Below are 12,766 nucleotides of genomic sequence, written 5' to 3' on the forward strand. Positions count from 1 at the left end.
GCCTGCTCTTGGATCAGTGGCTCTCAAACTTTTTTACTGGTGACCCCTTTCACATAGCAAGCCTCTAATTGTGACCTCCCTTATAAATTAAAAACGCTTTTTAATATATTTAACACCATTATAAATGCTGGAAGCAAGCAGGGTTTGGGGTGGAGGTTGACAGCTCATGACCCCCATGTAATCACCTTGTGACCCCCTGAGATGTCCTGACCCTCAGTTTGAGAACCCCTGTCTTGGATGGTTGGGAGAGAATCCAGACTAATCCAAAAGATAGCTGGAAAGAATGGCAGCTAGGGACACAAACCAGCATGTTACCTACAGCTCTCATTGGTTTTCCAATATGTTTCTACCTTGTAAATGATTTCCCTCCACAGTTTGTCAAAAATATGTTTTTGTCTAACTGGTGCATTATGTGTTTGTTATTCGCTTTAAGGTGGTGCCATGTGGGGCTATTATGGGATAGATGGATTGGATGGCAGATGGAGTTCAGCTACCAACCTTGAGTATACAAGATCCAATTCACCACTGTGTTACTCTACTTCTACAACAGTGAGACTCCACTGAAATCATTAGTTATGTAAAAAATTGAGTAAGACTGTATTGAACCAGGCTCACCCATTAAAATGAGATCAGGCCTGGAGGTGGCAGAAGGCACTTCATAGGTATGTTCCTACAGCAAGGCTCCTTGGCTCCCATTGAGGAATGCTCAGCCAATATGGAACAGAGAGCTCAGGTTGCCTTAAGTGCTGGATGTGTCATAAAAGTGTTTAAATTGCACAGTTTGCATAGGTAACATTTTTTAAAGCACTTATGTCCCATTTTCACTTAGAAATCTAAGTCTCTCTAAAAGCCAATAGGACTTAGGCTCCTAAATACCTAAATCAGTTTTGAAAATGGGACTTAAGTGACTGGGAAAATTGTACCTTATGTCATTATGTATCCCATGACCGCTTTACATGCTACCTTGACCAAGAATATGAATTATTATGCTTGTTCATGGCCTGCAACTCCGTTAAAATGTACCAGCACATTTGTTCATGAGTCTGAACTATCATGAGCATATTTCACTCTCTGTGCAATCGTTAAATTGGCTGCTATATACTGGCTGACTGTGAGCTGGCAATGTTGGTCTTTAAAACCCATTAAAGCGTAACCGCTGGCTACATCTGAGACCTATTTGAGCCTCAAACCTTTTCTCCTTTGTCTATATATATATTGTATTCTTAGAATTACCATTATAAGACCCACATTTACTGTCTTTCCCTCCCATACCTTTCCGGCACTTTTCGTCATAATCTACTAATCTACTGTCATCTGTTTGATTTTAAGTGGACTGTTTTTGTCTTATATGATGCAGAAACATGAGTGCCTTTACTGGGGTCACTTTCAAATAAAACTGTATTATTAATATTAAACCTATATGGCAGCCACCGATTTTGAATGTCAGCTGCTGTAATGCAAGTCTCATATTGATCAGCTCCATTCTTCAGTTAATTTTCTGCAACAAATGTAAAGCTATAACAGGATGCACAGATATCACTCATGAAATTTATGATGCATTATTACATTTAGCTACATTAAAAACATCATATCAAATAAATAAAAATCTATCAAAATTAAATCTCTCTAATACAGTAAACCTCTGAAATAATTAACGTACATAAGGATGACAGCTACTGAAGGTCTGGTTCAACACCAAGCTGAAACACCTGGAACAGTCCATGACTGAACAATTAGTTTCTTGGTGCCTGTCTTCTCCAACATACTTTAATGTGCTTGGCACCTGCCAGCTGTCTATAAAATTCGATGGAGCATCAGTTTTGCTTAAAACTGTTCTGTTGGGCAGCATCAGGTCATTTGCTGAGCTTCCATCACAGAAACCTGCATATGATCATAGTAAACAACATGTTAGCACTGCTGTGGGTTGTGCACTTTTTTATCTTGATGCATAACTGAAGTTCAAATAAATTAGCTAACTTTTCTGATTAAAATCAATAAGCACAGGGTTTGTCTACACTCAGTAAAAGATGTGCGGCACAGCCGTGGCTGGTCCAGGTCAGCTGACTCAGGCTCACAGGGTGGGGAAAGTCTCAGATCTTGGGCTCCAGTCTGAGCCTAAATGTCTACCCTGCAATTTTATAGCCCAGCAGCCTCAGCCTACAAGCCCAAGTCAAGACCGGGGCACTGAGACTCATTGCTGTGGGTCTTTTATCACAATGTAGACATACCCCAAGTACTGAACTATATACATAGCATATTAGTATCCGAGTCTAACAAAATGTGGCAGATTGTTAGTAGGACCAAAATGCACAACTATTCATCCACAAACAAGTTAAGCAAAGTGAAAGTAAGGAAAAGAAATATTATTTTTGAAATGTAAAGGATGGAAGAAAGAAGGAGCACAAAGTAAGAAAAGGCAGAATTCTGCTCTGTGTACCAAAGATGGGTGAAAGCAGATGTATTGCATCTAGAGCCTCCAGAAGGAATTCTCTACCTATGAGTTCTTAGGTACTAAGGAACTTAATATGTTAAGTGGCCCCCATTAACATAATAACTTTGTGCCTCAAAATCTTTGATAGGAGTACTTGTGGCACCTTAGAGACTAACAAATTTATTAGAGCATAAGCTTTCGTGGACTACAGCCCACTTCTTCGGATTCATATAGGAAGTGGGCTGTAGTCCACGAAAGCTTATGCTCTAATAAATTTGTTAGTCTCTAAGGTGCCACAAGTACTCCTGTTCTTTTTGCGGATACAGACTAACACGGCTGCTACTCTGAAATCTTTGATGTATGTAATCTCACAAACCCCTATGAAGTAAGAAAGTACTATAAGAATTCCTCATGGATGCTCCTGGCATGGACTTCAGAGCAGGAATTATGTCACCACCCATACAGAAGGTGGAACATGTGCCCTGCTCTGCAGCCAGTGAACTCTACTACCATTTGCTGGCAGTTAACTCTATTGCCATGCACATGAGAACTTCCATAAGGATGTTAGTAGAGAGTTGGGACTAACACTCCACACCCCCACGAGTTTTGTCAGCCTCTGTGTAAAGGTGAAAGAGGAGGAGACCTCCAGAGTCTGGCCAGTTTGCCATAATGTACTGCAGCCCAAAGGGGGCATCTGCCTATAGCATAAACCATCCATCCTCAACATAAACTGGTATAACTGGTAGCCTCTGCTCAAAAGAGACCCACATCTGGAATAGCATGAAGATTGAAGGGAGGGATGCACTGATCCTTTGGGAGAGCTATTTAGGGCATGCCCATGCTCTGAGTACTCAGTTTCAAAAGCACTAAACAAAAATTCATTAAAAAAATTAAAAGGACATAAAAGCAGCTCTCTGTTTAACCGACAATGCAAAAAGGGTAAATGTCATTGTGGTATAAGAAGGAGTTCCCGTGAAATACCTAGACATACTTATCTGACACTGTATTAACTTTTACACACACACACACACACCCAAACATGCTACTACCTGTGGGCTGAGTCGAATACCTATAGGCTTAAGAGATAGCATATTGAAGTGTAGCTTTTGGCACCCAGAGAGACATTAATATCACTCCTCGGCTGAAAAGAACCAGTCTTTTCTACATTCATTGATCAGAAAGCAGCATCACATTTCATCTCTGTTTTAAACTAAAATAGTTGGGAACCTTGAAAGATCTTGGAACAGGGGCAATATTGTGGCAAGGCAGGAAAGATTATGGCAAGACATCTGGTCAATGTAAAGTGGCGGGGTGCTCCATCAATCACCTCTGGAAGCTATTTTTTGGGCCATCAACTATAAAAGCAACATGATGGACAAATCCACTATCCCTTTTTTCTAGGAAGCACTGTTTGTTGCAAAGGGCTTTTAGAAAGTTCCTTTTTCTCACAGTCTCTGTACTTATATGGACTAGTTCCAAAGCTATTTGTCCAGTAATTCAAGAGGGATTTAATCCTCTCTCAATGAAAGGGGAATTGGCTCGATTTTATCATTTTTCACCCATACGTGGGGCCAGATTCTTCTCCCATTGAAGCCACTGGCAAAACACCTATTGATTTCATTGGTAAGAACAGGTCTTTGGAGAGAAGAAATCTTTTGGAAGCTGCAAATAGTTCATAGGGGAAACTTATTTCTGGCTGATGCTTTTGTCAGCTTAAGGAGGCCTTGTGAGGAGATGGAGTTTATGAAACAAAATGGGATGAATATAATGAGCCTCTCAAAGAGTTACTTTCCACAGGACTGTTGCCCAATCTGGCAAGTCTCTCCCAGCTTCATATCTTGCACAGGTGGGGAGTAACTCCCATTGTAAAAGAGATTTAATAATAATAAAAAATAATATATGGAGATATACCTATCTCATAGAACTGGAAGGGACCCCAAAAGGTCATCGAGTCCAGCCCCCTGCCTTCACTAGCAGGACCAAGTACAGTTTTTGCCCCAGATCCCTAAGTGGCCCCCTCAAGGATTGAACTCACAAACCCTGGGTTTAGCAGGCCAATGCTCAAACCACCGAGCTATCCCTCACTGAGGTACTCATTTACTTTCACCACAGTTCTGCAGCCTGGCCAGGCTGTGTGGCTCTGAAACACTAGTGTAATTCAGACCCAGTCTTGCCCCTCATCCCACAGCCAGCAGTCTGTGTTTGGGAGGGTCGGGGATGAAAGTGGGTCCTCTGTATCCTGTGCTGGGGTGTAGTCTCCCTGATCCCAAAGTAGTATTGGAAATGCAGCTTTCAGCAGCAAACAGACCGAAAGATCTTCTCTCCTAGGAAGTTCGGGTATGAGGGCAGCTCATCGCATTGTGACCCCTCCAATTCTGAAACCTATGTTATTGAAAGGCTCCTACTGAGGCAACCAAGTTCCCACTATCTTCCTGTCTCCTTCAGGCAATGACCCTCATGATCCTCCCCAAACCCATGATGCCTCAACAGCTACCATTTGTTTGGGGGGGGGGGGCAGAGGGTTCTCTACCTGAGCCCCCTATTGGCCAATTCCCTATTGTCTATGCTAGAGCTTGTTCCAAGACAGATACTTGTTGCCACCAAGCAGGAGCACCAAATAGCTCCCCCATGTGGGTGAAGTGGAGAAATCAGGAGCCACAGGGGCAAATCTGGCAGGAAAATATGGAGCAACCCTCTGCAGAAGAAGCGCTTGAAGCACCAGCCTAGAAAGAACACATACATGTCTTGTAACGTTGTTAACAGGCAATGTGCATTGGAAATGTATTACTGAATTCCAGGATTCTCTCTGTGATAGCAATCAGGCTAGTAAGACAAAGAAATCGTGCAGGCTAAATATGATCCTAGGCCTAATGAAACATTTTATCTTTATCTTCTTGATTCTGTTTATTCTAAGTAAGATGGACATTAAAAAAGGATTAGGACTAAGTCAGAAAAAAGAAAGAAAAAAAACTCAGAATAAAGTGAACATAATAATCAATTTTATACTGATATTAATTTCAAGCTCTCCTTCTCTGGGGCATATTACTGTCTGTAGGACATGGAACTTGACTGAGCTATCATTGGTATTTGATACTGTGCTACACATATTTGCCCTTTCTGAAATTGGCAAGATAGTGTAATGATGAACTTTGTATTCCTGATTTCAAGCTCTGCTTTAGAGCAGAGGATAATTCAAATGTCAGAGTGGAGATTTATATCAATGAATATAATGTTATAGACCTAACATCTCATCCATGCAACTTCCAGAAACAATGAAACCATGTGTACATACCATAGAAATCTAATAGTGATCATAATTTAAAAGTTATTAGCATATACGCGAACACACACACAAAACTCTGAACTAATTCAGCAACATACATACATACATATAACTCTGAACTAATTCAGCAACAAGATCAATCTAGACTGGTTCTATGAAGTTAATAGCTATCACTATCCCTCCCATTAAATAAATACAGACCTTTGGAAAGTGAAAATAGCAGATTGTATTTCCTATCTGATGGATAGCAAACACTAAATCTATTAATGACCTCATTTGATGCCAAGGGTGCCTTAATGTAAGACACATTTCATCCTTATGACTAGGCTATCTATTTGGACATTACTTCAGTGTTTGTGCCTGTGATCAAATAGCTTAAATCCAAAAGTATAATTCCCAGAAAAAATAATTGCACTTCAAAGCTGGGCATCAATCAGCATTTCAACAATTTAGATGGTTAACAACAGTTTTATATTTACACTATTTTAACATTCACAACTATCTAAATTGTTCTATGATCATCCTTTTAGGTTCCATACTGACACGTGTAAGCCTGAACCTGCTCATGATATTATTTGTAACCAGGAAAAAGCTTCTCCCTTCTTCAGCAAAGCATTTGAACGCTTATAGTACTCTCTACTTACCACATAGTCCCAAGACTTTTGGTTCACTGGTTGTATTTGACTCTATGATCACCATACCAGTGCTGTGAAACCACTGAATCCTGATATTTGTTGGTGTCTCAATTGTGTACATGAAGCCAGTGTCCTCAATTTTAAATCCATATTTTCTAACTGTAGGCCAGGCATATCTTGAATTTACAGTTATCTAAAAAGATGGTATAAACAAAGGCACAGCAGTAATCTGAACACTTCATTATACTGGAAGCTATTCTTCTACTTTCTGTGATCGTTATATGTCCATGAAACTTTTGGAATGAAACATGAATTGATTTTGTTATTCATTGGAAAGACAGTCCAGGTTTTCCAAAATGCCCCGTGAACATGGTCTGACTTTTGAACCAGCCTAGCCCAATCTATGGTTTCAAGGGACAGGCATGCAAAACCTAGGCAACTCTTTTACCACGCAAAACTCAGCTGTTGCCATAACAAACTTTGACCATTTGTACAAAAGCACTTGATGAGGGGGCTAAAATGAAAGCATTTGATTCTTTTCAAACAACTTTTAAGTCACTGATCTTTTGAGACTGCCCCTATGGTTTCTTCATACAACACTGGCAAAATATTTGGCTGTAATACAGGGTGAGTCCCAGATTCAAAACTAAATTTTCACAACTGGGTTTCTTCTTTTTAAAAATATACTTTGAATATATACACACACAAGAAAAAAGCTCCCAGTTGGTTGCTGTTGAAATGACCATCCTATCACTAAGGGGGATCACCCATCTAGGATCAAACTACTGGAAGAATTGAACATTTCAGATAATAAAAAGCTATGGTTTTATGGAAATATTTTCTGTAATAAGAACAAAACAAGGAAAATTATGATAGATAAAATTGTTTCTAAATGAAATAAAGCTGTTCAAAACTTCTCACACACTTCTCTTTAAGGGGAGATGATTGGAGCTATAAGGGCACCCCTAGGACAGTGAGGTATGTCCAGCATGATTGTAAATGGGAAGCATTGTACAGGATACATGAATGAATTAAGAGCCTTACTAAAGATTCATGACTCATTTGCTGTGTGCTCTGGTTCATAAATAGCCCCACCCATTTCAATCTGTTGCTTCAATTTGATGAGTTACTTTCTCAAATTTCAAACTGCTAGTATTATAGAAACTCCATTGTGAATGCAGAGAAAAAGACCAATGAGCAACTGTGTAATCCCTATTTGGAGGCACCGGAAAATTTCTGACAATCTATAATGTTAATAATTAAAACAGTATATAACAGGTTTATTATGCACCTTACACAGCTATCTATAATGTGTAGGAGAAAAAACTGTGTGATCATGGGGGACTTCAGTTTGAATAACATATGCTTGCGGTGCTCATGCTGCTAGTACTAAAACATCCTGGGGATTTCTAAACATTACAGATGACAATTTCCTAACTCCAAAAGAGTTGCAGCCAGGATGGGGGAAACTATATAGTAGACCTTCTCCTAACAGAAAAAGAGGAACTGATCACAGAACTAAAAGTTAATGGTAGCTTAGGTGCAAGTGATCATGACTTGATCACATTTATAATGTGCAAGCAGAATAAAGTCCAGAACCATAATATATATATATACTTGGTGATTTAATAGGGCCAATTTCACAAAGGTGAAAACAATTCTGAGCCAAATCAGCTGGAAGGAAGACTTTAAACAGAAAAATGTGAATGATAATTGGGAAACAATTAAGGACACTTTATCAGATGCCTGTAATGGGGTCTACAAACCTCATGCTGAGCAGAGTCAGAAGGGGGAGGAGACCCTCTCCTGCCTACAGGCAAGAAGCTTGACCACCCCCCCACAACTGCCTGTCATGGAGGCAGGCACCCACAGCTGCAACCAATAGGGAAAACAAAACCTGCTATAAAAAGAGAGAGCTCAGAGAAGGAAAGGGAGATAGAAAGGTTTGGGATAGTGAAGGGGTAACAGCCCTGCACTAGGCTGCCTCCAGAGAGACAAAGAGACTGAAGCAGATCACTAATTAGAGGCCAGGGGCCAAGAACTCTCTTGACCAAGAGCTAACCAAAGAAAGCCAGTCAGGGGCAGTAGAAACCATTCAAAAGACCACATCAAGGACTGGTATGAATGCCCCAAAAGCCATAATCCCATAATTGGGGAAGAAGGTTGTGCTGGCTAAAAACAACAACAACCTGGTTTAGAGAAGTGATGGTAAAAAATAAAAAAATCATAATCCCAAAATAACAAATAGTTATTAATATAAATCAAAAGTTAGGAATTGTAGAAATTGATAAGGGAAGCTAAGGGACACAAAGAGAAAGCTATGGCCAGTAGAGTTCAGGAGAATAAGAAGTTATAAAAATATATTAGGAAGAAAAAGAATCCTAACAATGGTATTGGTCCATTATTAGATGGAAAAGGTAGAATTATCAATAATAATGCAAAAATGTAGAAATATTTCTATTCTGTATTAGAGGAAAAAGAGATGATATTGTCTCATCATATGGTGATAACACTCTTTCCATCCCACTAGTATCTCTGGAGGATATTAAACAGAAGCAATTACAGTTAGGCATTTTAAAATCAGCAGGTCCAGATAACTTGCATCCAAGTGATTTAAAAGAGCTGGCTGAGGAGCTCGCTGGACCATTAACATTGATTTTCAATATGTCTTGGAGTACCGAGGAAGTTCCAGAAGACTGGAGAAAAACTAATGCTGTGCCAATTTTTTAAAAATGTAAACGGGATGACCCAGGTAATTTTAGGCCTGTCAGTCTGACATGGATCCCAGGCAAGATAATGGAGCAGCTGATATGGGACCTGATTAGTAAAAAACTAAAGGAAGGTAATATAATTTAGAAAATCAGCATGGGTTTTTGAAAAATAGATGCTGTCAGACTAATTTGCTATGTTGTTTTCCCATGAAATTACAACTTTTGTTGATAAACATAACAGCATTCACATACTATATTTGGCATACTTCTGTAAGGCATTTGACTTGGTACTTCATGACAATTTGGTTAAAAAACTAAAACAATACAAAATTTACATGGCACACATTAAATGGATTAAAAGCTGGCTAAGTCATAGGTCTCAAAATATAAATGTAAATGGCGATTTGTTATCAAGTGGGTCTGTTTCCAGTGCGGTCCTGTGGGGATCAATTCTTGGCCCTACTGTATTTAATATTTTAATCAATGATCTGGAAGAGAACTTCAGGTCATCACTGATAAAGTTTGCAGATGACACAAAAATTGGGGGAGTTGTAAATAATAAAGAGGACAGGTCACTGATTCAGAACAATCTACTATCACTTGGGAAACTGGGTGCAAGCAAACAATATGAATTTTAATATGACTAAATGTAAATATGTAAATCTGGGAACAAAGAAATTAAGTTATACTTAGAGGGTGGGGAATTCTATCCTGGGAAGCAATTACTCTGAAAAGGATTTTTTGGGGGTTGTTTTGGATAATCAGTTGAATATAAGCTCCCACCAGGGCCAAAAGAGCTAATATGATCCTGGGATGCACAAACAGGGGACTCTTGAGTAGGAGTAGAGGGGTTATTTTACCTCTGAATTTGACAATGGTGTGACCGCTGCTGGAATACTGTGTCCAGTTCTGATGCCCACAATACAAGAAGCATGTTGATAAACTGGAGAGGGTTCAGTGAGGAATCACGAGAATAATTAAAAGATTAGAAAACATGCCCTATAGAGATACAGTCAAGGAGCTCAATGTATTTAATTTAACAAAGAGAAAGTTAAGGGGTGAGTTGATCACAGTCCGCAAGTAACTACATGGGGAACTATTCATAATGAACTCGTCAATCTAGCAGAGAAAGGTATAACACTATTCAATGTCTAGAAGTTGAAACTAGACCCATTCAGACAGGAAATAAGACATAATTTGGAATGGTATGAGCAATTAACTTTTGCACAATTTACCAAGGATAGTGGTGGATTCTTCATCACTGGCAATTTTTAAATCAAGATTGGATGTTTTTTCTAAAAGACATGAATTATTTTGGGGACGTTCTATGGCCCGTGGTGTACAGCAGGTCAGACTAGATCACAATGGCCTTAGAACCTCTGACTCTATTACGGGAAAGTAAAATATTATGTAAATAGCAAGAGAGAACCAAATAAATAAAGAAATAAACAAACAAAATCTCCAAGAACTTACTTTTCTGTTTAAACGATCAATGATTATTTGGTTTGACAAATAGGTTAAATTCAGCATTGCCAGGCACAGTGAAGTCAAGTTTAAGTGACCCTGCAGAGAAAGCAAAAATTGTGAATTTAAGTTAAGATGTGAATATTTTTTACATGCTAATTATGTAGTATTTTTAAGTAATGGGACACTAGGGGCATTTTTGTATGTTCAGTTTTTGAAAGAGGAACACATCTGCTGAATGAAGTTTATACAGATTAACTAAGAACTCTTTCTTTCTTTGTATGAGCTATGTTTGTGGGATAACATTCATTTGAATAACATTTCTTCAGGATGTCTACATTAAATGTGTCAATTTATGATGTTCTGGAAAACTGTGTTAAGCCATCACATTTCAAAAAGCTGAAATACAAGGGGTTCATACACAGCAACGCCACTGATTAGGGGCATGGAAAAGAATGACATGAAGAGGAATTAAAAAGATTCAAACTGTTTTCCTTAGGGTAGACACAAATATGAGTGGGAAAGATAAATATACACAAAATATCAAGTTTTCTAGAAAAGTCGTATCAGGAATGTATGCATCATTCTATTCACCCTCTTGTAACACAAGAATTAGGGACATTCAATGCAATGGATAGGTAGCAAATTCAAACATCATAAATGAAAATACTTTTTCACACACTGCATAATTAGCCACTGGAACTCATTGCCACAAGATATCATTGAGGCCAAATACTTAGAAGGGTTTATAAACAAGCCAGACATTTATATGGGTAACAAGAATATCCATTTATAATAGTAAAGGTTGGGGAGGAAACACAAAGAGTTTGGGAAGTACAAACTCTCATTTTCAGGTCATAAGCCAATGTCTAAACTACTGGGGATCAGGAGAGAACTATCCCATGGAGGGGCGGGGGAGGCAAGTTCTCCAGTAACTGCTTCCTTCAGGGTTTCTTGCACTCTTCTATGAAATAGCTGGCACTAGCTTCTTTTAGAGATTAGATACCGGACTAGATGGACTGCTGGTCTGATCCAGTCTGGCAATTCCTATGCTGGTAGCCTGCAAATATATGATAGGGTGAGAGCCCAGGGGGAGTTCAGGTGTTAATTATCACCCTGCAAGACTTTATACAACAGAATGTAGAGGGGATCACTATAGTCTGTTTAATTCTAAGTACAGGAGTTTCCCACAGTAAAGCCACATAAAGAAAGATACACAAAGTTGACATTTACTCTACTGAAGTATTTAACACATTATTATGGACCTGGATATTTGTGTGTGTGACACATATATGTGTAATCATTTAACCTCTCAATATTTCAGTTTTGCCATCTATACTATGAGGTTAATACTGACTAACCCGTAATCTTGCAGTAATGTCATGAGGAATGCTTATGCAATAAGATGAAAAAAGAAAAGCACTATACTCTTTTAATCAGAGATATTTAAAATGTATTTTAATAATTTGTAATTTAAAAATCCCATATTACTTTCTGTATAAGCATATACAATAAAAACTTTGTAGAGTATACTTTTATTCACTGTACTGTTTAACCTTGTTTAGCAACCGAGGGTCATAAAGAATAAAAACAGAGTTAGTTACCATGTTGGTATTCCTGCAGTCAAGGATATGGATGGTTATCGTTTCATCTTGAGTTTGGCTAACAATGTAGGCTGCCTCTTTAAATAAAGCCAAATGATTCCCATCAAAGGTTACAAAGCTCAGATCAGAGAAAAATGTACAACGACCTGGTTAAAAATAAATAAAATAAAGGCATTTCCTAACTTATTTCCTTGTTTTGTGAGCAATATAAAGCATGCAAATAAAATAGCATAAATGTTTGTATGATTTAACCTTATTTCCTCTAAGGGTTTACTAACTCGGCAAAACATTTTCACCTATTTTTTGTACCCACTATCAGTTAACTGCAAATGGACAGTAAAGAACTAAATTCTGCATGTTTCAATAGGAGCCTCTTGCAGGCATCCAAGAATAGAATTTGACTCATGTGACTAATACAGGTATAGTCTGTGGATTTTCACGGATCACAAGCTACTAAATGTTATGGAGGGTAGGAGTCACATTGGACCTTGAGTTGCTTCCCCTTCTAGGCTTGCTCCTGGATGGGGAGCTCTAGTGGAAAGTTAGCTTCCTTTCCAGTCCTACTGCTAAAGCATTTGTGCTTCAAAGGGCCCAGAGTTCTACTCCCAGTCATTACAAATCAAAAGACCCTAAGTATT

The 12,766-nt window shown here is 38.6% G+C and overlaps 1 protein-coding gene across 1 annotated transcript in view; it reads right to left on the reverse strand.

Annotated features, from left to right (window-relative positions):
- The window catches only part of OTOG (otogelin), a 169,766-nt gene that overhangs the window by 31,172 nt on the left and 125,828 nt on the right, over nucleotides 1-12,766 (reverse strand). Inside the window, exons 37-40 of the mRNA XM_065592102.1 lie at nucleotides 12,129-12,274; nucleotides 10,534-10,623; nucleotides 6,359-6,542; nucleotides 1,661-1,881 (exon numbers count right to left, since the gene is read on the reverse strand). Of these exons, the coding sequence (XP_065448174.1) occupies nucleotides 1,661-1,881; nucleotides 6,359-6,542; nucleotides 10,534-10,623; nucleotides 12,129-12,274 (641 nt within the window). The remainder of the gene's footprint in view (nucleotides 1-1,660; nucleotides 1,882-6,358; nucleotides 6,543-10,533; nucleotides 10,624-12,128; nucleotides 12,275-12,766) is intronic.

Source organism: Chrysemys picta, chromosome 4, assembly GCF_011386835.1.
Source record: "Chrysemys picta bellii isolate R12L10 chromosome 4, ASM1138683v2, whole genome shotgun sequence".
Taxonomy (NCBI): Eukaryota; Metazoa; Chordata; order Testudines; family Emydidae; genus Chrysemys; species Chrysemys picta.